This window comes from Pristiophorus japonicus, chromosome 1, assembly GCF_044704955.1.
Source record: "Pristiophorus japonicus isolate sPriJap1 chromosome 1, sPriJap1.hap1, whole genome shotgun sequence".
Taxonomy (NCBI): Eukaryota; Metazoa; Chordata; class Chondrichthyes; family Pristiophoridae; genus Pristiophorus; species Pristiophorus japonicus.
In genome coordinates, this window is record NC_091977.1 from 219,798,429 (window position 1) to 219,824,840 (window position 26,412).

At 42.9% G+C, this 26,412-nt stretch overlaps 1 protein-coding gene across 5 annotated transcripts in view; it reads right to left on the bottom strand.

The window, feature by feature from the left end:
- cntln (centlein, centrosomal protein) overlaps positions 1 to 26,412 on the bottom strand; it is a 559,253-nt gene that overhangs the window by 383,232 nt on the left and 149,609 nt on the right. For 4 of the 5 annotated variants that reach the window (XM_070886555.1, XM_070886564.1, XM_070886537.1 and 1 more), the window contains one exon: positions 13,923 to 14,096. In XM_070886555.1, the coding sequence (XP_070742656.1) occupies positions 13,923 to 14,096 (174 nt within the window). The remainder of the gene's footprint in view (positions 1 to 13,922; positions 14,097 to 26,412) is intronic. The other variant, XM_070886546.1, reaches the window with a different exon arrangement.

Here is a 26,412-nt window from a genome sequence, read left to right on the forward strand (position 1 = left end):
TTCTTATGTTCTTATGCAGGCAGGAAGTTAAGGGTAATGGTCGATGGGTGTTTTTGTGACTGGAAGGCTGTTTCTAGTGGGGTTCCGCAGGGCTCAATGCTAGGTCCCTTGATTTTTGTGGTATTGTCAATGATTTGTACTTGAATGTAGGGAGTATAAATAAGATGTTTGCAGACGATACAAAAATTGGACATGAGGTTGATAATGAAGAAGAAAGCTGTAGACTGAAGGAAGATATCAATGGACTGGTCAGGTGGGCAAAACTGTGGCAAATGGAATTCATTGAGGAGAAGTGTGAGATAATGCATTAGGAGATGGCTTAACAAGACAAGGGAATACATAATAAATGGTAGGGCACTGAGAAGTGTAGAGGAACAAAGGGATCATGGAGTGCATGTCCAGATCCCTGAACATAGCAGGACAGGTAGATAAGGTGGTTAAGAAGGCATTCAAGATACTTGCCTTTATTAGCCGAGGCATAGAATACAAGAGCAGGGAGGTTATGCGTGAACTGTGTAAAACATTAGTTAGGCCACAGCGAGAGGACTGCATGCAGTTCTGGTCACCACATTACAGGAAATATGTGATTGCACTGGAGAGGGTACAGAGGAGATTTACAAGAATGTTGCCTGGACTGGACCATTTTAGCGATGAAGAAAGATTGGATAGGCTGGGCTATTTTCTTTGGAACAGAGGAGGCTGAGGAGAGATATCATTGAGATGTATCAAATTAGGAGCGGCCTAGACAGAGTGGATAGGAAGTACCTATTTCCCTGAACAAAGGGGTCAATTACCAGGAGGCAGAGATTTAAAGTAATTGGGGTGAGGTTTAGAGGGGATTTGAGGAAAATTTCTTCACCTCTGGAACTCACTGCCTGAAAGGGCAGTAGAGGCAAAAATCTTCACCACATTTAGGCCCAAATTTGACCCACCCATTTTTTCGGCGCAGTCACGTGAGATGCGCCGACTTCCTAGGCTCAAAACGGCGCCAAAACGATGTCCCCGGATTCTGACTGCTCTGATGACTCTCCCGGGACTTGGCGCGGCCTGGCAATTCCATTGGGGGGCAGAGCGAGGGCCCTGCGCGTGAAAGAGTGCTGGCAGCGATGCGTATGCGCATTGGAGCGTTCGCGCCCGCACCTATCCCCAGCTGAGTGGCCTCCCGCACCGGCTGGCCGGCCTGCTGTCCCATTGATTCCTGCAGCCAGCAGCCTGTGTCTTCTGGGAGCCCAGCCCAGCCTGCCTGTGTCTTCTGGAAGCCCAGCCCAGCCTACCTGTGTGCTCTGCGAGCCTGTACTCTCCTGCCCGGTCATCGAGCCCGCACCTATCCCCGGCCGAGTGGCCACTCGCACCGGCCAGCCCGCTGACTTCCCGGGCCCGAGTTAGGAAGGTAGGACTTAGGTTTTATTTTTTTATTTCTTCTTGATGGTTTTTATGCTTCTTGAATGTTGATGTGCTTTGTTTAGTGCTTTCTAAGGTCCTCTCCGCTTCCCTTCCCGCCCCTATCTCTGGCTACCTGTGTTGATTTCTTAACTCTCAGCAAGGGTTTTCTGTGTGGCCACATTTGCTGGCCTAAGTTAGTTTGGAGCAACTATTAGCTGTCCAAAGTGGCGTAAATGGCCAAAACTGGCATAGGTGGCTGGTAACGCCCCCTTTTGAAAAAAACTAAATTAAATTTTAAAAATCCTAACTAACTCACTTACACTGGTGCAAATTGAATGTGCAAAATGGGAAAAAACAAGTTACTCCAAAAAAAACGGAGCAACTCCTGGGCAATTTGGGGCCCTAATTAAAGAGTACTTGGGTGTGCATTTAAAGTGCTGCAATCTACAAGGCTACGGACCAAGAGCTGGAAAGTGGGATTAGGCTAGATAGCCTCTTGTTGGCCGGCACCGACACAATAGGCCGAATGGCCTCCTTCTGTACTGTAAATTTCTATGATTCTACAATTCTATGATTCTGAATCCACACCACGGAAATGTAGGAGTTGTCTGAAAAAAAAATTATGAACTAAATCTGATGAACTCTTGACTTCATATATGCAGGGCTTCTGTACATGATTATATAACAATGCTATGAATAGCTCCCTCCAGGCTATAATGCACACCAAAGGAAACTACATTTGAATCCAAACTATCGTCACTTAAGTAATAACCCCCATTTGTCAGAAGTGTACAAGGCAATAAATGGCCCTGTGCTGATTAAATGAAGAGGTTTCATGCCAAGGCATCTAATCAAAGCGCAGGAGCCATTTATCGCCAAAACAATTTTGAGAAATGTAGGTGACTGCTGTACTACATTTTAATTAGAACTGGTGAGATAAATTTAAAAATGTTAACCTACATCATTTGTTTTGTAGCACCATGGTACTTATGATAAAATATTACTGTCCCGTCTCTCTTCTAAATGGGGCTCTGCGATCAACAGTAAATCTAACTAACCAGCAAATGAGAAACATGATTGACAATGTAATTCCTCAGTAGATCTGCCATTTCAATCGAATTTGGAAAAGATTTGGTTCACACCAACTGGCTGTGCGGCTACTCAAATGAACCAAGCAGTAAAATTGATCTTTTTTAACAAAACAATGGAACGGAAAGAACAGGAAAATATCTTTAACACATTCCTCACAATGGCTGTCATTGACTAACAATAGGATCATCAAAGGCAACAGCAGTTTGACAAGACATGGGGCTAGAAATTCGGCAGGTTTGCGCCGGTTTGCGCCACGGCGAAGCTGAAAAAGTTACCTTTTTTGGCACTAAATGAGTCGTACAAAATTTAGCGCCCAATTGGAAAATTCGGCAGCGGTTTTGTTCCCATTTATAAGAACATAAGAAATAGGAACAGGAGTAGACCATCCGGCCCCTCGAGCCTGCTCCGCCATTCAATAAGATCATGGCTTATCTGATCACGGACTCAGCTCCACTTCTCTGCCCGCTCCCCATAATCCCTTATCGTTTAAGATGCTATCTATTTATGTCTTAAATTTATTCAATGTCCCAGCTTCCACAGCTCTGAGGCAGCAAATTCCACAGATTCACAACCCTCAGAGAAGAAATTTCTCCTCATCTGTTTTAAATGGGAGGCCCCTTATTCTAAGATCATGCCCTCTAGTTCTAGTCTCCCCCATCAGTGGAAACATAATCTCTGCATCCACCCGGTCAAGCCCCCTCATGATCTTATATGTTTCTAAATTCCAACTTTCCTCATAAGTCAACCTCCCCCATCTCCGGAATCAACCTTGTGAACCTTCTCTGAACTACCTCCAAAGCAAGTATATCCTTTCGTAAATATGGAAACCAAAACTACACGCAGTATTCCAGATATGGCCTCACCAATGCTCTGTGCAACTGTAGCAAGACTTCCCTGCTTTTATACTCCAACCCCTTTGCCATAAAGGCCAAGATTCCATTGGTCTTCCTGATCACTTGCTGTACCTGCATACTATTCTTTTGTGTTTCATGCACAAGTACCCCCAGGTCCCGCTGTATTGCGGCACTTTGCAATCCTCCTCCATTTAAATAATAACTTGCTCTTCGATTTTTTTCTGCTAAAGTGCATGGCCTCACACTTTCCAACATTATACTCCATCTGCAAAATTTGTGTCCACTCACTTAGCCTGTCTCTGTCCTTTTGCAGATTTGTTGTCTCCTCCTCACACATTGCTTTTCCTCCCATCTTTGTATCGTCAGCAAACTTGGCTACGTTACACTCAGTCCCTTCTTCCAAGTTGTTAATATAGATTGTAAATAGTTGGGGTCCCAGCACTAGTCCCTGCGGCATCCCACTGGTTACTGATTGCCAACCCGAATTAACCATTTATCCCTACTCTGTTTTCTGTTAGTTAGCCAATCCTCTATCCATGCTAATATATTACCCCCAATCCCATGAACTTTTATCTTGTGCAGTAATCTTTTATGTGGCACCTTGTCAAATGCCTTCTGGAAGTCCAAATACACCACATCCACTGGTTCCCTTTTATCCACCCTGTTCGTTACATCCTCAAAAGAATTCTAGCAAATTTGTCAAACATGACTTCATCTTCACAATTCTGGAGGAAAGTTGGAATTCAGAAACGTATAAGATTGAGGGGACTCGAAAGGGTGGATGCAGACTCTGCCTGACCAAATTTTGCTTTTCCAAATGTCCTGCTACTACTTCTTTATTAATGAACTCCAACATCTTCCCAACAACAGATGTTAGGCTAACTGGTCTATAGTTTCCTGCTTTTTGTCTGCCTCCTTTTTTTAAATAGGGGCGTTACATTTGCAGTCAATCAGCGTGCAATGCTGCACTTATACTGGGGCCAGAAAATTCGTCGATGTCGCCATTTTTATCGCAAGCCTAAAAACACGCCCGCAGAAATCAAGTCTTACCAGGTCGGACCCACGACGCACTCAGCACTAACGGCGCCATCTTGAAAACCGGAGCAAAAGTTCATTGCATAAAAGGATTTGAGGGAAGGCTGCGTTTTACACAGTGATCTTTATGTTAGTTCATAGTTCGTTTTTAAGGATATTTAAGGAAATTAAAAAAATGGGGGCTATATCTCTGCCATTATTCCTGGCTGCTTTTGCTATGCAGCATCGAGCTGGAAGGCGGCTTATTCAAAAGCATTTTGAGCATAATCAAACAGCTCGCAGACGTTTGGGGATGAGGCCTTACGCCCCCCCCATCCCCCCATGAGTTTACAGGGAACAGCGCTCATACCTGTGCATTCGAAGGCTGCGCTCCCGAAAAGAGGTGGTCACAGAGATATGCCAGCTGATACAGGCAGACCGACAGCCTACCAGCAACATCAGGACTGCACTGCCTGTTGAGGTGAAGGTGACTGCAGCACTTGCCTTCTCTGCCTCCGGCTCCTTTCAGACATATGCTCCATCTTGCGGCACGCTATACATCACTGCATTCGCAAGGTGACTGCTGCACTGTACGCATGCAGGATGGACTTTATAAAGTTCCCAATGACCAAGGAGGCACAGAATGAGACTGCTGTAGGTTTTGCATGAATTGCTGGCTTCCCCAAAGGTTCAGGCTGCCATTGATATTTTTGCACATCGCCCTGCGAAAACCTTTGATGGATCTACAAGCTTACCAAAACCGAACGGGATTACACTCCTTGAACGTAGAGATTGTCTGCGACCATACTCAGCACATCATGGCAATAAACGCACAATTTCCAGGGAGCATCCATGATCCTTTCATCTTGCATGAGAGCAGTGTCTCATATCTGTTTGAGCATCAGCCACAAGGCCAGAGCTCGATGCTAGGGGACAATGGTTACGGTCTCGCCACCTGGCTCATGACCCCCCTTCCGGAACCCTCAGACACAAGCCGTGCATCGCTATAATGACAGCCATATAGCCACACGCGACATTGTTGAAATTGGAGTGCTCAAGCATCGCTTCCGATGCCTGGACCACTCTGGAGGCTCCCTGCAATACTCCCCTCAGCAGGACATTGAGTTCATTGTGGTGTGCTGCATGCTGCACAACTTAGCCATCATAAAGGGACAGGATTTGCCACTGTGGACTGCAGGACCATCTCAGGAGAGAGGGAGGAGGAGGACCACGAGGAGGAGGAGGAGGAGCCTGGTATGAACCCATCCCATCACCCCCACCGGGGAGGCCACGTGGAGCTTTAGCCACGACAAAAAATTTACGTCAGCAGCTCATAATTCATCGCTTTGCTTGAACAGTGAACAGCACGTTTCACCGTTGACTGCCCACTCTATCCCACCATCTTGACTATTCCCCTCTTATTCTGCAAATAAGACACTACACAGGAATGGTTAAGGTGAACAAAGGAATTTATTTAACATATAGTAACTTGAATAAGATTTATTAAACATTGTAAACGGAATTTGCAAACTGGAATAAAATTTATTCAGCATTTTTGTGAACTTTTAATAACTTGATCGAATGGGGAAATTTTTAAAATTTTTATAAAATAGCAACCACAACAAAACAGCAACAAATCAACGAAAGAACAACCCCTGCACCGAACATCTTTTACCTGCTGCCCCCCCTCTCCCCCACCCCCCATCCTAACCCTCCTCCCTCGCGCAATGACCATACACAAGGTGGTACCAAGACATCATCCAACAACGCGGCCAGAGACCTCCTCTACAAGGGGGATAGACAATGGCATGTGTGGATCCTCTGAAGAAGCTCTGGGTATGAAAGGCCCAGCTTCCGAGTGGCAAACCTCTTGCTTGGCCTCACTACTCACAGGTGATGATGGGTCTGGTTGCTGAGACACTGGGAACAGCAGTGCCAAATGTCGAGACCAATTGGGCATGGTCAGTGTCAGCCACGACAATCTGAGACATGCCCTCTCTCGTGACCACCGATAGTGCCATTGCAATGCTTGCGGGAAAAGCAACCAAGCCCTCCAGGAGCTGTTGGCTGAGCTGGATGCTCTCCTTGGACAGACCCACCATGTCCAGGTGTGCGTCTGCCTGTCTGTCAGCAGACCGGCTTTGCCGACACACCCGTCGGAGAGACGCCATACGGGATTCAACCCTGGGAGTGCATGGCTGCACGCCACTTGGACCCGGGGCCTCAGATTGGGGAAAGCCTGACAATGCATCTTCTTGCTCAGAGCTACTGGCCACCACCCGCCCTCTCTCCCTCCCACCCCATCTCTCTCTCCCTCTCTCTCTCTCCCCCTCTCCATCTCCATCTCTCTCCTCCGGCTGCCGTCTCCCTCTTCCCCACCCCATGGAATAGCTTCCCGAGTTTCCTCCTCTCGTGGAAGTGCCCCCCCCCCCCCGCACCCCGCACCCCCACACGATGGGCTGAGGTGGAGGCTTCCATTGGCTGATTGGCGCCTCCTCATCTGGAAATAGAAAACAACTGACGAGTGGTTAGCAGTAGGGGAGGGGACAGGGTGACCTGAGGAAGGTCACATAACACAGGCTCATTTGAAGGACCGGCGCTACTGCATTATATGTAGCCCACAGACACTGCATGACATTGTCTCAAACCTAGTCCACAGGCACTGCATGACACTGCACCAACACGAGCCCACAGACCTACATCACATTGCCCCAACCCTAGTCCACAGATACTACATCACATTTCTTCAACGCAGCCCAGGGATTTTGCAGGACTTACCCTTAGTTTTGAATAGGAGATCAGCAGCCCCATGGGTGGTTGACCTCCCCGAGGCACTGATCAGAGCTGCCACGTGCTCCTCCAGGTCCGTTAACGGCAGTGTCTGGGTGGACCATCGCCTGTGCGTCACTGTTCCCGGCGGTTATGTGACAACTTTGCCTGCCAATTTGACAATTGGAATGGTTACCAGAAGGTCCATCTGCTCTTGTAGCACACACACACAGCCATCAAAGCACTTATACCATATTGTGTGCATTTAATACAGTCCTCTGTTTAATGGCCCTGATAGTTGCACATGGTTTATGAGGAAGCCATCAAAGTGCAGAAACATTTTTTAAGATGTCAAAAACAGTCGTACTAATGTGTAACGATCATTCATGGCAATTAAGGTGCAACACTAAGCCTACATATACCAACATGTGTCAGATTTACAATTTAAGTAATGAAGGAGTGCATGAATAAAAATATTACTTACTCTTAGGACTCTGCAATAGTCATTGAACTTTTTCCTTCATGGTTGATGGTCCCTCTTGGTATTATCGACTGAGGAGACCTCCTCAGCCACGCTGGTCCACATCGCCTTTGCACAGCTGGAAGGGGTTTACCAGCACCCCTCCTATTAAATTCTCCCCATCTGGTTTGCACAGCTGCAATCAGGGCCTCATTTACTTCATAGCTAAACTTTTGAGCTCTCTGCCTGCTTGAGTCTCTTTCCATCGTGGCTGCTTGATCTGTGAAAAGTACCTGCTTCAGCCCTGGATGTACTGCACATGCGTGGGCGCACCCCGACGGCTGACCAGAATCGCGGAAAAAAAAAAAAATCGGAGGAAAAAAAAACTGCCGCATGCGCAGAAGGCCCAGTTTTTTTTCATCGCAAGTTTCGGCTCCGCCGCACAGATTCCATCATACAAGGCCGGATTTAGCACTATTGCTATTGCCGGTCACTGTTTGCCGAATTTTGCAACTTCCAGCAATAACACTAACCCGGCACGAAAAAAAATTCCATGATTATCGCCCAAAAACAGGCGAAATCGCTAATACCCGAATTTCTAGCCCCATGACATCTTACGATCAAGGGTCAACCTCAGATTAAGGACCAAGCACAATGAGTGAATCAAATGAACAAAAAATATATTTTGCCGTAAATGTTTTTGTGATGTCCTCTTGGCTATGTCAAATGTTCCTTAGCCACTCTGGTTAGCTTTTAGTATTCCGCTGTGCCTGTACCAATGCTAATATTCTATCCTTATTCACAATAAGGCATCTCTTTTAATAGCCTATTTTTATCAGATTCTTTCACTTAAAGATTCCTAGTGACATAGAACTTACCAAGCTGCTCTGAACAACCTCCTGGTGACCAATTCCACAGACCCGAGCCTTTAATCTCTTTTTACATTTCCTTCTCCCACTTTTTCTCTCTTTCCCTCAATGGTCAATATCTAACATGTTGTAAAATTGTTGCGAAGCACCTTGTGACGTTTTACTATGTTAAAGGCGCTATATCAATAAAAGTTATTATTTACCATTTAGGGACGTCTGGGAGCAAGTTGCATTCCCTCTAAATTAAGGATAGTGTGTAGCACAGGGAGTCCCAAAAAGAAAACTAATAAAATTACTTAAGAAAAGATTTTGAATGATGAATCACATCGAATTGCATGGAATTTACAGCACAGAAATAAATCATTCGGCCCAATTGGTCTGTGCTGTTGTTTATGCTCCACACAAGCCTCCTCCAACCCTATATCAGCTCACCCTATCAGCATAGCCTTCTATTCCTTTCTCCCTCATGTACTTATCCAGCTTCCCTTTAAATGCATCTACGCTATTTGCCTCAACTACTCCATGTGGTAGTGAGTTCCACATTCTAACCACTCTCTGGGTAAAGATGTTTCTCCTGAAGTCTTTATTGGATTCATTAGTGACTATTGTATATTTACAGCCCCTTGTTTTGGACTCCTACACAAGCCTAAACATCATCTCTATATCTACCCTATCAAGCCCCTTCATATTTTAAAGGCCTCCTTCAGGTCACTCCTCAGCCTTCTCTTTTTATGAGAGAAATGAGCCCGAGCCTGTTCAATCTTTCTTAATAGTTTTAACCCTTTAGTTCTGGTATCATCCTTGTGAATCATTTTTGCACATTTTCCTGTGCCTCTACGTCCTTTTAATAATATGGAGAACAGAACTGTGCACAGTATTCTAAGTATGGTCTAACCATGGTTCTATTAAGTTTAACATAACTTCCCTAATTCTATTCTTAACTCAATACCTTGCCCTCCCAATGTTTGTTAGAAGTTTCCTTTGTAGGAGTATATGTGGGAAGAGGATGATTTGCAGATTTGACAACACTTTAGGCATCATAGATTTGATAGCTCTTTGAGCCTTTGGATCCTTATACAAAATTTCTACAAACCAAAATTGAGGTTTGGTGGAATGTATTGATCATTATCAGTTAAATAAAAAGCTTTCCTGCATTTAAGATCAGTTTTGAACCCAAAGTTTGGCATAAAATCAAATTTCCTTGATAAAATATGATGGTAGAAATTAAAATGTATGCGGAAATAATTCTCTGGGGCTCCCTTGATGGATCTGTGATGTAATACTCAACAATAAAGAGCAGGAATGCCCCAGGTTTAGTTCATGCTGTGTTACGGTAGTAGCAAAACTGGCCTCAACGTTTCCACTGGTAAAGAGCTGAAAAAACAATATTGGCAGGATTTGTGCTCCTAATCAATTTCCAGTGATCCCCATTGGAAAGTGGCTGCGTGTGTGACCACTGGACAAGAACAGGATCAAGCCTGGTTCTGATGCTCCGATGGTCAGTTAGCTTGCCAATATACAACATTTTAGCATTGCACTTTTCTGTATAACCTCTCAATCAAGGCACCAAAGAAAAATTCGAAAAACCACTGCCCAAAAAAACATGACACAATACTTCTAAGAGAATTAGATGCTATCACTCACTTTTGAGAGCAGCCCATTCACACCTATTGCCAATCACGTGACACAAAAAACTGAGAAGTCTGTATGAGATGTACATTATCTCCAGCACAAGAAAGGATGAAACTCAAATTGCAGTAGGAAACAATTCTGGTTTCTTCACTAATTTTGACAAACATGTTATCGGGAATATAATAAATGTTTTTTCTAACAGCTGTATCATCGCACCTCGCCAATGTGTTTTTTCTATTTTGTTTTAAAGATGCAATTTTAAAAATTACATGCAAAGTACATAAATAGCTTTTAAACAAACACAGACAAGTATAGTTAATCTGAAAAACAGCACAATCTGTGTGCACACGTAAAGATTTAAGCATATGCAGATGAATGGTCATTATAAACTATGGCCCAGATTGTGCTGTAACAGATCATTTGATGACGTCTGCCCTTAATTTACCTTACATATTCAGTATTGAAAATTTTTTGCGTGGCAAGTTGCTGAAAGTGTGAGCTGATAATAGCACAGCGAAGAAACAGGGCATCTGAGACCCGAGTGAACAGGTCAAGCAACAGGATATCTCTGCAACCAATCAGATTGAAGGACTGGGAAATTAACAGTGCCAGAACGGAGAAGGTTTAAAATAGAGTGGGTGAATTCAATGTCAAATCAGGGACAGAAAAAGAAATAAAAATAGGGAACGAATAAGAGGGAAAAAATGAGATAAAAAAGGCAGAAAGGAAAAGTAAAAATACCAATTTAAAATTTAACATTTTTAAATCTCCAACAATTATAGCCTGAAGGAATGAGACTCCACACTTTTAATAGTTAATTTTCAGTGCTAGAGAGGTTCCTTGGCAGTAATTAACACATATCATGTCATGAGGAAGAATTTCTACTCTCAGAGGGTTGTAAATCTGTGGAATTCTCTGCCCCAGAGAGCTGAGGAGGCTCGGTCATTGAATGTATTTAAGATGGAGATAGACAGATTTTTGAGCGATATGGGAGTGAATGGTTATGGGGAGCAGGCAGGGAGGTGGAGCTGAGCCCATGATCAGATCAGCTATGATCTTATTGAATGGCAGAGCAGGCTACACCTGCTCCTATTTCTTATAAGGGTACCTAAACTGGAATGGACAAGATTTAACTTTCTGTGCCGAGTTTCATTCGTATCTACCACACAAATACAACAACTTCACACCATTCAATGCATTTCAATGGTGTGGCAGGCATTGATATGCCGTTTTCGCAAAACCTATGATAAAGCGGCACAACTTGACAGCAACTTTTCGATTTCCGTGTTCAACTGCGCATCTGCCCCTCAGCTGAAGTTGCTGTATAAATACCGGCATATAAATAACAGCGAGCGCCATTAGCCTCATCATTATTTTAACAGGAAAATCTGGGCCTTTGTGTTTGCATATAAAAATGGTATTGCTAAATAACCAAAATGCAACCTTTTTCATAAGGTCTTAGTTATTAACAGAGGGATTGTTTTGACATTAAAAAAAAATCAATGAGAAAACATTTTTCTAAAACTCCCACATATATAAAATGAAAAATGAAAATGTCCAAAAAGGAAAAATACCCAAAGCCAATTTTAGACGCTGAAGAAATTTCTCAAATACAGTAGAAAAATGGGTGGTGCTGCTGGAAAGAATATTTTTATTTCTGCAAGTGATTATCTGCTGCTAATGGGAGAAATTAGTCACAAAATATAAAGTCAAGCAAAGAGAAAGCAATTCCAATAAAGTTCAACAAACTACTAAAATTAAATGTCAAAGCTTACATTTCTGGAGAGAACCACATGGAAATACATTGTGTCTTCAAATGTGTAATACCCCTTCAGCTTTTCATGTACGTGGGTATTCTCCACCTCTTCCAAATTGTAGCATAGAAATGTTGGGTAAACGTATAAGTTATAAGACCATGGATTTTCGGATCTTCTGCGCTCCGTTTTTCGCCCCAGAGCGGCGTAAAGGCAGTGGTGAGGTCTTGTGTGTGGGCGGTCAGCCTCCAACGCCCTGCAGGGATCCTCGGGTCCGGTTTTGCGGCTGCACGAAGCAGCACTGCCCGGAAGTGGTGCCCCTGGTTGCGACACCGCCGTGAGTTTTGACTTCAGCTCGACCTGTATGCCCCGCAGCGCACCCTAGCAGAGAGGTAAGTAATGGACTCCTAAGATAAGTGTGATTGATGTTCCTTTTAAATTTTTTTGATTTATGTTGTGGTGGGGTGGGCAATGTTTTGGAAATGTTCACGTGGGTTTTTTTTCCTCCCTAGATGTCTCTCGGAGCACTCCCGGCCCTGCTCTTTAGCTCGGGATTTTCCCATGCTTGCGCCCAAGAGAGGCATCCAACGCCTCCCTTAGCGCTGTGCCCCCTGACGAAGGGCCCAGCTGCCCAATTTTATTCACTGAGGCGCAATTTGTTCCCGGGCGCAAACTTTACTGCCCCGCCACCATTACCACCCCAAAATCATCAAAGCCGAAAATCCATTCCAAGGTAACTACTTGTTTTCACAAGGCCATTGAGTTCTCCGCTTCTGGGGGCTGTCAACTTTCTTTGAAGCTATTAGTCAGCTTTTGTTGGTTTTCTAGCTTGGTATGTATTATTTAACTTGACTTTCGAGCAGAGTCAAGATTTGGGTAACTGTAAAAATAAAAATTAATTACAGAAGAACTCTAATCTTCTTGTACCTCATTAATACCTAAGCAAACTGCTTTAATATTTGCATTTACAAGCAGAAATTGTTTCCTATTCGGTACAATACTCTTCATACAAAAACTACATTGATGTCAGCCATTGGTCAGTGGGTAACACTCTTGCCTCAGCGTCAGGAGGTTGTGGGTTCAAGTCCCACTCCAGAGACTTAAGCACATAATCTAGGCTGACGCTCCCATTGCAGTACTAAGGGTGCGCTGCACTGTCTGTTCTTTCAGGTGGGCGTGAAAGATCCAGTTGCATTATTTCGAAGAAGAACAGGGGAGTTCTCATCAGTGACCTGGCCAATATATACCCCTCAAGCAGCATCAATAAAAAAAACAGATTATCTGGTTATTATTGCTTGCTGTTTGTGGGATCTTGTTATGCACAAATTGGCTGCTGTGTTTCCTACATTACAACAGTGACTGCACTTCAAAAGTACCTCATTAGATGTAAAGTGCTTTGAGACATCCCGAGGTCCTGTAAGGCGCTATAGCAATGCAGGTCTTATGATGGATTTACATAAGGACTCCTCCACCCTGCATTCAGAGCTGTGCATCAATTTTGTTAGATTTCTCCCAGTATTTGTACAGTTATTCTTACTTCTATAAGTATGTGTGGCAATTGTTGACAATTTTGTATTCACTGTTTATTACAGAAACAGTAGGAACAAATCTTTTTTATTGCATCAAGTAACCACTGAAACAGAGAGCAAATCAGCTGAGTAAAATCAGTTGATTATTCCCAGAAAACGAGATTGTCCCCCAATGGATAATGTAATGGGTAATGTCAAATTATAATTAGTCTTGATTCCTTTACAGTAGATTAAATAGCAACTTTTTTACGACATATACTTCATGCATATTGTTGCAATATACCACCTTCACAAAACATGTAAAATGTTCTAATCTCCGTGAAAAAGCTGAACCTATGCAATCTTTCCAAAATGTGACAACGTACACATGGCTTCTTGGTTTTTGTGAATAGCAATGGGAAACAAACCCAAAGGAGATGAAAATAATGATACAGTCTGCAGTGAAGTACATATGCTGCTAGTCAGCAAACAATTTTTTAAATCCAAGATCTATTAACTATATTTCAGAATAAGTTGAACAAACCGTGACAGTACATCACAGCAGAACACAATAATATGAAAGATACCTTATGCCTTCTTCGTTCTCCAGCAGCAAATTTAAGCTCCAGCAGTTCATCATCAACAACACGTTCCATTAATTTTCCACTAGTTACTTTAAGTTTCTCCTTCAATAACTTTATCTCTGCCCTCTGAGTAGTAACTAGGTATTCTAAATCACTGGAGGAATCACGGTTCATCTGCTGGTTGCAGAAAATAAAAGGATTTCATTGAACAGCTCACTCAAATTACTTTGGCTATATACCAGTATACAATTTATTGCCAATAGCCGATTATACAATTCAGCTAAGATCAAAATGGGAAGAGTGGAGCAAAGACTGTCCAAAACACCAACAATTTCAGCCTGTAGATTCAGATTTTTTTCAAAATAAACTTGCCTTGGCTACAAGATTCTTTTTAGTAAGGCAGCCTATGACATGATTTAGAATTTTTTTAAACTCTGTTCTCTTGAACTCTTATAGCCTTCCACATCCTCCCCGCCAATAGGCACATTCACAATAAATGCTTCATGATTCGGAAATATGGAACAGAAAGAAACGGAGGCAGATATTTCTAAAATTGATGTTTCTGCTCCTCGACTGATTTATCTATTTGGTGAGTCGGTTTAGCAGAGGAGAAAAGCAAATACCTCTATAACATACCCATTTATTAATAAAACACCCCAAGCAACTTATTTAACAGGAATATCCATTTTCTTTGTTTACTCCATATTTAAAACTAAATAGGTCTGATTTGACACTAAAGGTACATAGAAAACATAATACTGATAATTAGGAACAAGGAAGCGGCCAGTCAATTAGATCATGGCTGATCTGTATTGTAACTCCATCTACCCGCCTTGGTTCCGTAACCCTCAATACCCTTGCCTAATTACTTTTAGTGTGGAGTAAAATCCTTCAGTGTTGTTTGATCATTTAAACTGCCATTCATCAAGGGATTAGAGTCTCAAATTTCTTACAAAAAGTCCTTACACATTGTAGAGGTGCATGATTAGAAAGGTATAAACTAAAACAAATGATGAATGCCTGACCCTAGAGCAGTGAAGAAGAGCAGCTTATGTGATTGTAAAATGGCCAGTTTACTACACATCTCTGATCAAAAAATGTTCAATACTGGTTTTATTTTCCTTGGCTACAGATCAGCAAGTTGAGGAATTTTTGGATCATTTTCCTTTTCACACCAATGACATTCATTTTAAAATCCCAGCTTTCTTAATGATGTTTTGACCTTCAACAAGATCACCTTTATTTTCCAATCAATGTTTTCTGTGTTACACTGGAAAAATCATATCAAGGTACGGTTGTGTGCGACTCATTATAGACCATCATATATGCTAAAATTCTATTTGCAAATATGCACTTTTTGTCGAGATATAATCATACCAACTTTTCCAATTTGATTCCTTTTCTCTATTTAAGAGGTTCTCACTTTTTCAGCAATGTGCTGATTGAATCTGTTCGGACATTAATCCAGAAAAATGGCCAGTGCAAAGGTTGATGAGCTGAGAAGAACAATGCAGCATATCAACTAATAAGTTCAAAATGTCACTTTCAACACCAAGGTCCATATTTATCAGCTTATACACAGTTGTGCTTATGTTAGACACAGCTCAAACCTATCTTAATTTGCAGTGGTTTTTTTTTATATGTTGTAGGCATTGACCTTACCCTTCAGTTGCAACACCCACAAGTAGCCCCTTATAAAATTAACACTGGGCTGATAATCAATCCAGATATTTTGCAGTATAGCATACCATTCATTGTTCGCTCCATAAAAAGGCAGTATTCATTTTGCGGGTCTATGTGGATTTTAGAGCTGCAAACAATTAAAGCTTCAGTCTGTTTCCATTTGCTGTACAGATCACATTTTGCTCATGATGGTACAGGCAATACAGTCCAATATAGTCAAAGAGGAACCAAGCCAGTCAGGACCATTCAGAAATTAGATTGCAACAAGCCAATCCATTTATTCTTTTAGAAGACTATAACAAACATGTCCAGAAACATGTGGACAGGCATCCACCTCAACCGTCTTCTGTGTAAACCAAATAAAAGGATCCCTTGCTTGTGAAGGAGAAGCAATTAACTTTTGTATATTTGCAAAATTCCAAACCAAAATAATCATTGCGTTCAGCAATCTATACTCAAATACATTCCTCAAAATTCAAAAATATAAATTTTTTTTTTTAAAGAGCTAACGGTTTGTTGTGTTTTAATGTACCATGGTAACATAATTCTTTGCAATGTCAAACCAAAGGAAACAAAAGTCCTACACTGCCTTGAAACTAACATTTCCAATGCAGGATATAACACTGCACAAGTTCCTTAGTCACACGGGACATACTCCCTGATAAGGTAGCACCTCAGTCATATAAAAAAATGCTAACGCACGCTCTTCGATGTGCTAACTATGCATTCCGTAATAGTCTATAATTATTAAGAACTGACAAGCAAGGCTCAGCCACCTGTGCTTATCTGAAGCCAGGTAATGAAAAAACAACAAAGCTTTCATCGCCCCTCAATTGCTGATTGTATTATCAAAACTGTAGCAGAGGTTGGCATCTGGGTGTGACCTTGTTAACTGCTAGGGTAATTAAGTTTGTCCAATAGGGAAACAGGATGATAAATTATTAGTAAGAAGATTTTGTTCACATTTTATTAAATTGGCCTGTCAAAGGGTCGGCGATATTATCAAGGGTCTCATTTATTGGAGGCCAGCCATATTGCCACATCTGTTACAATTATTTATAATTTCAGCAGTTGAAACCAACTGAGTTAGGCATCCGCCATGTAAAGTAATTTACAAATTATCTGATGAGGGAGTGTTTTAGCTTTTCCTCATTTCTATCCTGCAGAAAGTGGTGCTGTAATTACAGAACACGATTTGGTTCTTTTGGGAACTTATCTTGCGTTCGTAGTTGTAGTAAGATGCAGCAAGAACATATGGAAGAGCTGGTGCTTCTACTCCCTGAAGCTCGTGACCCGTCTGCCACGGAGCCCTTGAGCTGAATTTGAATGAGTGTGCGCCATGGTTAATGTTCTACACATGCACCGTTTATGCCACAAAACAAATCTGATCACTGTTAATTATGAAGCAACTATAATCAGGGCTTCACATCTGTGTAATGTGAAGCTCAGTAGGCTATATTCCAATAATGTATGACTACCTTTGGGTCATAAATTGCAAGCCATATTGTCTAGATAGTAGTTACTGAATTTAAAGTAACTCCTTTGACAGAGGCCTATCACAAGGACATCTTTTTTTTCTTGGCTTTATTATACCGTTTTTTTTTATCAGCTATTGACCAGAACATTTAAAGCATATGGCATGCATTCATTAAAGCACTGTAGCACAGAGTGCTTGAGTTTAATGAAACCACTTGAGCCATAAAAAGCAGATTTAGTTAATTCAGATTTTATTCATCTATTTGAAATGCTGGACTGCAACATATTGTCATGGGTTCTGCTGATGAGCAGCGTAGTGGAACACAGACTCGGCCGCTCCTTGGCAAAGATGTTTTCTCACAATGTATTGCAGTCTTTCCCAGAAGAATTTTTTAAAATCTTGCGCCAATCCAATGACAGTGACTAGAATGTACTAACAAAACACAGATTGTACTTGTAAAATCCACTTTGAACAAATGATAATGACACGATTATCCTAAACTTTGTTCAGCTGAGAATATAGCTATAGGTTATGGAGAGGAATCATTATCAGCATTTGTGCCCAGTTTAAAACTTTAAATGTCTGACAGCAGTGACAAAGAGAACTCCTTGCACATATTAGGAGCTCACCACAATCACTGTCTTTTCCAGGCTCTGTACCAAAAGTTTGAATTCTCAACTAATCCAACCATTCTCACTCTTTATTGTTGCATAATCCAGCATCAATTTAAAATGAAAGTTAATAACAATGAAACTGTTTATTATTCTAGCCTTGTATGGACAAGTGACACCTTATCTAAAAAAAAAGGTTTTTAAAAAGCTGCAGAGAACGATAAAATAAATAGTTTGAGCAAGATTTGCTTTTGGCAAGATTCAATCAAAATTCATTATGAATAATCTTTGTACATTTCGAGGTCATTCAGAATTACAAAATGAATTGCAAAAGGTTGGACAACGACCTCCCGAATCCAGCAACCTCGGGACCGAGGCCAACCCAGTTTTCGTGTTTGTCCGGACCTCGGAACCAGGTTCGGGTATTTCCGGATTTCGGAAAGCCAGAAGCGCATCCCAAGTCTGGAAATGCCTGGGCTCAGGTTGCAATATTTCTGGTTTTTGGACATCATCTTGTAGTTCTTTTCCTCGCTGGCCTTGTAGTCCTCGCTTCTTCGCAACGCATCATAAGCCTCCCTCTCTTGTTTTTGCAACGCAGTGCCCTGTAACTGTACTTAATGTGAGCTTCCCGGCCTGTATCTTTTGCTACCATCTTCAAATTTGAAAAGGAATGTACAGTACTCAAAACATGAAATATAATGAAGGTTTTTATTTGTAAAACAGTTAAGTTATGAAGTACAGTATAAAACAGTAAATGAAGGCTTTTATTTATTACAGTAAAAATAAACAGGTACAGTTACAATTGGCTGGAGGTTGGGCTTGAGGTAGAGGACTCAGCTATGATGTCTGGGGCTGATGATGGGCCAGCAATAGAAACATAGAAAACAGGTGCAGGAGTAGGCCATTCGGCCCTTCGAGCCTGCACCGCCATTCAATGAGTTCACGGCTGAACATGCAACTTCAGTACCCCATTCCTGCTTTCTCGCCATATCCCTTGATCCCCCTAGTAGTAAGGACTACATCTAACTCCTTTTTGAATATATTTAGTGAATTGGCCTCAACTACTTTCTGTGGTAGAGAATTCCACAGGTTCACCATTCTCTGGGTGAAGAAGTTTCTCCTCATCTCGGTCCTAAATGGCTTACCCCTTATCCTTAGACTGTGACCCCTGGTTCTGGACTTCCCCAACATTGGGAACGTTCTTCCTGCATCTAACCTGTCTAAACCCGTCAGAATTTTAAACATTTCTATGAGATCCCCTCTCATTCTTCTGAACTCCAGTGAATACAAGCCCAGTTGATCCAGTCTTTCTTGATATGTCAGTCCCGCCATCCCGGGAATCAGTCTGGTGAACCTTCGCTGCACTCCCTCAATAGCAAGAATGTCCTTCCTCAAGTTAGGAGACCAAAACTGTACACAATACTCCAGGTGTGGCCTCACCAAGGCCCTGTACAACTGTAGTAACACCTCCCTGCCCCTGTCCTCAAATCTCCTTGCTATGAAGGCCAACATGCCATTTGCTTTCTTAACCGCCTGCTGTACCTGCATGCCAACCTTCAATGACTGATGTACCATGAGACCCAGGTCTCGTTGCACCTCTCCTTTTCCTAATCTGTCACCATTCAGATAATAGTCTGTCTCTCTGTTTTTACCAAAGTGGATAACCTCACATTTATCCACATTATACTTCATCTGCCATGCATTTACCCACTCACCTAACCTATCCAAGTCACTCTGCAGCCTAATAGCATCCCCCTCGCAGCTCACACTGCCACCCAACTTAGTGTCATCCGCAAATTTGGAGATACCACATTTAATCCCCTCGTCTAAATCATTAATGTACAATGTAAACAGCTGGGGCCCCAGCACAGAACCTTGCGGTACCCCACTAGTCACTGCCTGCCATTCTGAAAAGTACCCATTAACTCCTACTCTTTGTTTCCTATCTGCCAACCAGTTCTCAATCCACGTCAGCACACTACCCCCAATCCCATGTGCTTTAACTTTGCACATTAATCTCTTGTGTGGGACCTTGTCGAAAGCCTTCTGAAAGTCCAAATACACCACATCAACTGGTTCTCCCTTGTCCACTCTACTGGAAACATCCTCAAAAAATTCCAGAAGATTTGTCAAGCATGATTTCCCTTTCACAAATCCATGCTGACTTGGACCCATCATGTCACCTCTTTCCAAAAGCGCTGCTGTGACATCCTTAATAATTGATTCCATCATTTTACCCACTACTGATGTCAGGCTAACCGGTCAATAATTCCCTGTTTTCTCTCTCCCTCCTTTTTTAAAAAGTGGGGTTACATTGGCTACCCTCCACTCGATAGGAACTGATCCAGAGTCTATGGAATGTTGGAAAATGACTGTCAATGCATCTGCTATTTCCAAGGCCACCTCCTTAAGTACTCTGGGATGCAGACCATCAGGCCCTGGGGATTTATCGGCCTTCAATCCCATCAATTTCCCCAACACAATTTCCCGACTAATAAGGATTTCCCTCAGTTCCTCCTTCTTACTAGACCCTCTGACCCCTTTTATAGGATTATCAAATGTGGAAATTACTGGTGTAGTTGCACGCTGTAGGTTTTGGGCCTTCTGTTATGACATCTTTTGAAAGATATTTAATATTGTTGTTTGTTTAAATAATTTGGGCTTTTCTTTCTCTAATCTTTCCCGAATTCTGTAGACCTGCAGTATTTCTTCTTCACTTATGAAGCTTCGTTGCTCTAAGGCATGAATTAATTCTGGACAAAGATTGATTGCTTTGTCAATCGGCACTTTTTCGACTTGATCACAGGCATCATCATCATCCTCACTGCTTTCATCCTTTTCTTCTGGATGCAAAACCCTCTGCATGATTTCTTCATCAGTCACTGCATGCACAATGGGAGCATCGTTGTCTATGTCCATGGCATCTGCGACATCATCCTCGTTCAATTCCTGCGCAGCTTCGGAAGTCAGCCCTCTTACATAATCTAAAAGTTGAGCAATCATTGCTTTCTCCCTGGACACATGAAAGCCTTGAAAGTCCTGAGGAGCATCATCGTCAGCAAACCTAGTGGATGGTCAGATGTAATGCCAAGCATTGACCACGGTGTCTGCAGTTACTAAGTTCCATGCATCCGCAGCTGCCCATATGGTGTCTTTGATCGAGAAAGCTTTTGAGAATGCTCTTATTCCCATGCCTGTGTTCACAGCATTAAGCAAACACCTCATAAACTCGTTTTTGTAGAGACACTGCATCAATCTCAAAATTCCTTGGTCGATTGGCTATATTACTGATGTAACATTTGGAGGCAAGTAGATTCCATGGACATTATCCTTTACCAAAAGCTCAGCATTGGGATGTGCTGAGCAATTGTCTAGCAGCAAGTATATTGTGCAGTTTTCCTCAAGACCATCTTCCGTGCAATGAGCACACGCCTGAGGGACAAAATTCTTCTCAAACCAGTTCAGAAAGATTACCTTGGTTACCCATGCTTTCTTATTGGCATAATAATGCACTGGCAATACTCTCAAACCCTTGAAACATCTTGGACGCTGGCTTCTCCCAATGACCATAAGCTTACACTTATGTGTCCCAGCCACATTTGCAGCAGCAAGCAGTCAACCTTTCCTTGGCGTCTTTTACACCTGCTGGCTGCGTTTCTCTTGCTGCTGCGAATGTCTTTCGCGGTACGTAGTGCTAAAACAGTGCTGTCTCATCAGCATTGTACATTTGCTCAGGTGAAAGGTTTTCATCAGCAATTAGTTTGATGAACTCATCAATATAATTTTCAGCTGCCTCATGATCTGTTGAGGCTTTCTCACCACATACTTTGTTGCCTGATGCCATGACGCCTTTTAAATTTGGCTAGCCAATCAGAAGAGTACTTGCATGGAGTTTCAATCCCCAGTTGTGCATGGAATATTTTAGCTTGTTGCACCACCATTGGGCCAGACAAAGGAATCTTTTCACTTCGCCTCTGTCGCCACCATTCCATCACTGCTCGATCCACATCATCACATTTCTGTTTTAGCATACTTTTTCTCTTACTCATTTCCTTATAAACATCACTTTCCGCATAAAACTTCATGAGCTGTTCTTTCTGTTTTCTGATATCATAGATGGTGGAAAGTCCAACACTATACTCCTCACTCAATCTTCTCACTGAAGCACCTCTATCTAATCTCTGAAGTAACTCAACTTTCTTGGCAATTGAAAGTGAATTCTGCTTCCTCTTGCCTTTATCTGAACCCATTGGAGTATCTGTTGGCCTTTTTGACATGTTTGTAATGACAACACAAATTCACAATATTTACCTGTGCAGATCTTTAAATCAGGAAAACCACCACAGCGATGGAGTCAGGTTGGGTGGGGTCTGATCATGGGATGTAGGTGGGTCAGGTGGGGTGTCAACGTGGGATGTAGATGGGTCAGCTGGGGTAGCCCTATAATGTTTAATGCCACGAATAAATGCTGAATTTAAAAGTGCATGTACAGTACAGGTGGTCATGTTTTTTTATTACAGATATTGGTGTGCAAACTTAAAATCGCAATCTGGTCGGGTGAGGTTGGGTCAACTCGGGTGAGGTCGGGTCAACTCGGGTGAGGTCGGGTCAGCTCCACTCAGAGGGGACTTGCGCGCCGGAGCTTGGTTGATTCTGGCCGAATGGACTTGTGTGCTGTGCAGAGTTGATTCTGGCCGAATGGACTTGTGTGCTGTGCAGAGTTTGATTCTGGCCGAATGGACTTGTGTGCTGTGCAGAGTTGATTCTGGCCGAATGGACTTGTGTGCTGTGCAGAGTTGCTGCAGACCCAGGAGCAGTGGTACGGTGACTGAAGACCTGGCCTGGAATAGGATTGGTGTTTTTATTCTTGCAATTTTTGTCACTGTACAGTCATTGCATGTCATTTTTTGACTTTTCACTGGGCCCGGCTGGCGGCGGTAACGCTTTGGCAGGGTGTCCGGATTCCGCAACACTTTGCGGATTCTGGACAACCCTGCCACGGAGCGTCCCGGAGTCTGGAACATTCCGGAACTCCGGATTTTGGACGCTGCACCTGTAACAGATTTTAATCAAAGTAAATAGAGAGTAAAGTTAAATAATTTTTAGCATTTAGATAAATCTCAACCTTATTCCAGTTCACCCAAGGGCATTCACTGCTATTATACTACTCTTGTCTTTGAGAGATTGTGCTAATTCTTTTTTTAAATCTACATTTTTTGGTATCTCAACAAACAAATCAAAAAAGTCATAAAGCATGAACATAAGAGCAGAAAAATGGTCAGTCATACAGTTTGTAAATATAGCAATTCCTCAGACTCAATCATTGATTGAGGATTGACTCTGTGGCCTTCCCAATAAGTATGACTCAGTTACTCTTTAGATAATCTGGTTGAGCCAGTGAGGAAATTAAAGCCCGACATTTTTTGTTGCAGGTGTATTAGAGCCATGAATATTGGAAGTGACATTTATCAAATCAGCAATAGAGACTGATTGCAACCTATTTTAATATATGTATTTAGCATTTTTAATCTTATCTGCTGATACTTAAAAAAAAATTGTCCTCAGGATATGGGCAATGCTGGCAAAGCCACATTTCTTGGCCATCCATAGAGGCCCAAGAAAGTGGAGGTGGGCCATCTACTAAACTGTTCAATCCTTTCACGGACATCACCCCATATAATGGTGTTAGGTAGAGAATTCCAGGATTTTGACTGAGCGATGATGAAAAGAACTATGATACATGTCCTAGCTAGGATGGTGTGCAAAGATAATGGTGTTCCTATGATCTTGTCCTTCTTGATGGTAGAGACTATGTTTTAAGAGGTGCTGTCGAAGAAAGCCTTTTGAGTTGCTGCAGTGTATCTTGTAGATAATACACATTGCAGCCAGTGTGCTGGTGCTGAAGGGCGTGGCTACTGAGTCCAATGATCAGGGTACCGATCAAACAGACTGCTATCTTGAATGGTGCCAATCATCTTGAGTACTGTTGCTGCTGCGCCCATCCAGGTGATTGGCAACTATTCCATCACACTCCTTACTTGAGCCTTGAAGATGGTGGACAGGCTTTGAGAGGGCAAGAGATGAGGCACTTGTCACATAGTAGCTTCTGGTCCATTGTGATCCACAAGACGCTGGTGTTGGAATTGGCAATTGTGATACAGTTTAAGATCAGGGCAAGATGGATGGGCCATCTCTGTTGAAAAATAAGTTACTTCTTTTGAACCAAAATGTGTGATTGTCATCCTAAAGATTGAGACTAGACTGGCCTGGAGAATTACTGAATAAGTCTGTACTTGTAGTTCTCCAATACCACAAGGAGATTGTGTTGTGCCACCTGGTGGTATAAAGTGCAAGCTGCAATACTATATAACGTGAAATGCTATTGGTCCGTCGGGGTTTTAATATCTTATGCAGGATCGATCACCAAATAAATGATGGTCCTCGACTTTGCACCTGTGTCACTTTGACCCCAATACATCATCCATCCCTAATGTTACACACTGTAGGTTAAATTGTATGTCAGCAGTTAGATAGCTGATCAACAACTTGCATTTATATAGCACCTTGCATTCAACAAAGGAAAACATCCCAAGGCGCTTCACAGCAGCGTAATTGGATAAAAATTGATACAGAGCCAAAGGAGGAGATATTAGGACAGATGATTAAGAGCTTAGTCAAAGAACTAAATTTTAATGAGATCTTGGAGAGGAAGAGGCAGAGAGGTTTCGGGCTGGAATTCGAGAGCTGAAAGAACGGCTTGCATTTCTATAGCGCCTTTCACAACCACGTGGTGCATGGCGGTGGCCATCCTTTCTCCTCCTACGACCCACCGAGAAGCAAAGATGGAGCGGGTTGTAGTTAAAAAAAACGCCAGCGGGGCCCAGTGTCTGCCCTCAGCCGGGAACTAATACCTGGGTGAGTGAAGCATTGCCTCAAGACTTTTACGATCATTCTCCACACCTCGGATTTCTCACTATCTCTCCTAAAGGCGCTGCTCAGTGACGAGCTAATGGCTCACATCCCACCGTAGGCATTTCGGCCCACACAGTAGAGTCTGGTCTCCAGTCGACTTGGATCCCCTTGCCACTAAGCCAAGACCTTGCTCTGTTAAGCCCGTGTAGTAGCTGGTGTGCAACAGCCACCCCACATTAAAAGAACTCACGCACAGACATCTTCCATCCTTCAAAATGAAGTTCGGAACCTGGACGTCAGGACCTTCATGGACAACCCCAACAGCAATTTTAAGTCATCCTCGACTCCAAGGGACTGCCAATGATGATGATGATGATGTCCCAAAGCGCTTTTCAGCCAAAAAAGTACATTTTTCTTTTAAGTGTAGCCACTGTTGTATGCAGGAAACGTAGCAGCCAATTTGAGCACATCAAGCTCCCACAAACAGCAATGTGGTATTGACCAGGTAATCTGTTTTTTTGGTGAAGGGATAAATATTGGTCAGGACACCGGGGATAACTCTCCTGCTCTTCTTCGAAAAAGTGCAATGGGATCTTTTATGTCCACCTGAGAGCAGACAGTTTAACATCTCATCCGACATACGGCATCTCCGACAGTGCAGCACTCCCTCAGTGCTGCACTGGAGTGTCAGCCTAGATTTTTGTGCTAAAGTCTCTGCAGTGGGACTTGAATACAAAACCTTCTAACTCAGAGGCAAGAGTGCTGCCAACTGAGCCATGGTTGACACTGAGGGCCTAAGCAGCTGAGGACACGGCTACCAATGGTAGGAAGAGGAGAGTGCGGGATGCACAAGAGGCCAGAGTTCTCGGAAAGCAAAAATCTTGGACAGTTGTAGAGCTGGAGTATATGACAGAGATAGGGAGAAGTTAGGCCACGGAAGGATTTGAAAACAAGTATGACAATTTTAAAATTTAGGTATTCCCGGACCGTGAGCCAATGTAGATCAGCGAGCACGGGGTGATGGGTGAACGGGACCTGGTGTGAATTAGGATACGGGCAGCAGAGTTTTGGATGAGCTAAAGTTTACAGTGGGTGCAAGGTGGGAGGCTGCCCAGAAGAGCATTGGAATCTTCGAGTCTGGAGGTAACAAAAGCACTTAGGTGGGTTTCAGCAGCATATGTGCTGAGGCAGGGATGTAGACAGGTGATAGTGCAGGTAGAAGTAGGCGGTCTTTATGAAGATATGAGGTCAGAAGGATGCTTTAACAATATCAGCTCGCATGGGATCCAGGAAGAGAAGTTGGATGATCAGCAGTTTAGTGAGAATAAATATTGTGATCAGGGCCCAGGAGAGGTGTGAGTTCAGGGCCCAGGGGCAGTACGGGCCAGTCCACACTGCGATGTGTGTGCACACTAGGTCCTTGCAGCAGAGCTGGTCTCCAGTCTTCTTGGTTAATCCTTGCCACTGGACCAAGATCTAGCTCTGTCAAGCCCGTGCGGTGACTGGTGTGCAACGGCCATCACACGTTAAAAAAATCCACGCACAGGCATCTTCCACCCTTCAGGATGTCGTTCAGGACCTGGAATATTAGGTCCTTCATTGAAACACCTATGAACGCACCCCTTTTTGGCGTGGAAACAAGTCATCCTCGATATGAGGGACCGCCTAAGAAGAGAATAGGCGAGTCCAGGACTAGGGGGAATTTTGGCTTGGTGAGCAAGGGGAAGGGAGGGTTGTGTCATGAGGCAGCTGAATAGATATTCTCAATCTCAGTGACAAAGTCCATGAGCTCCTCGCACTTCTTGTTGGA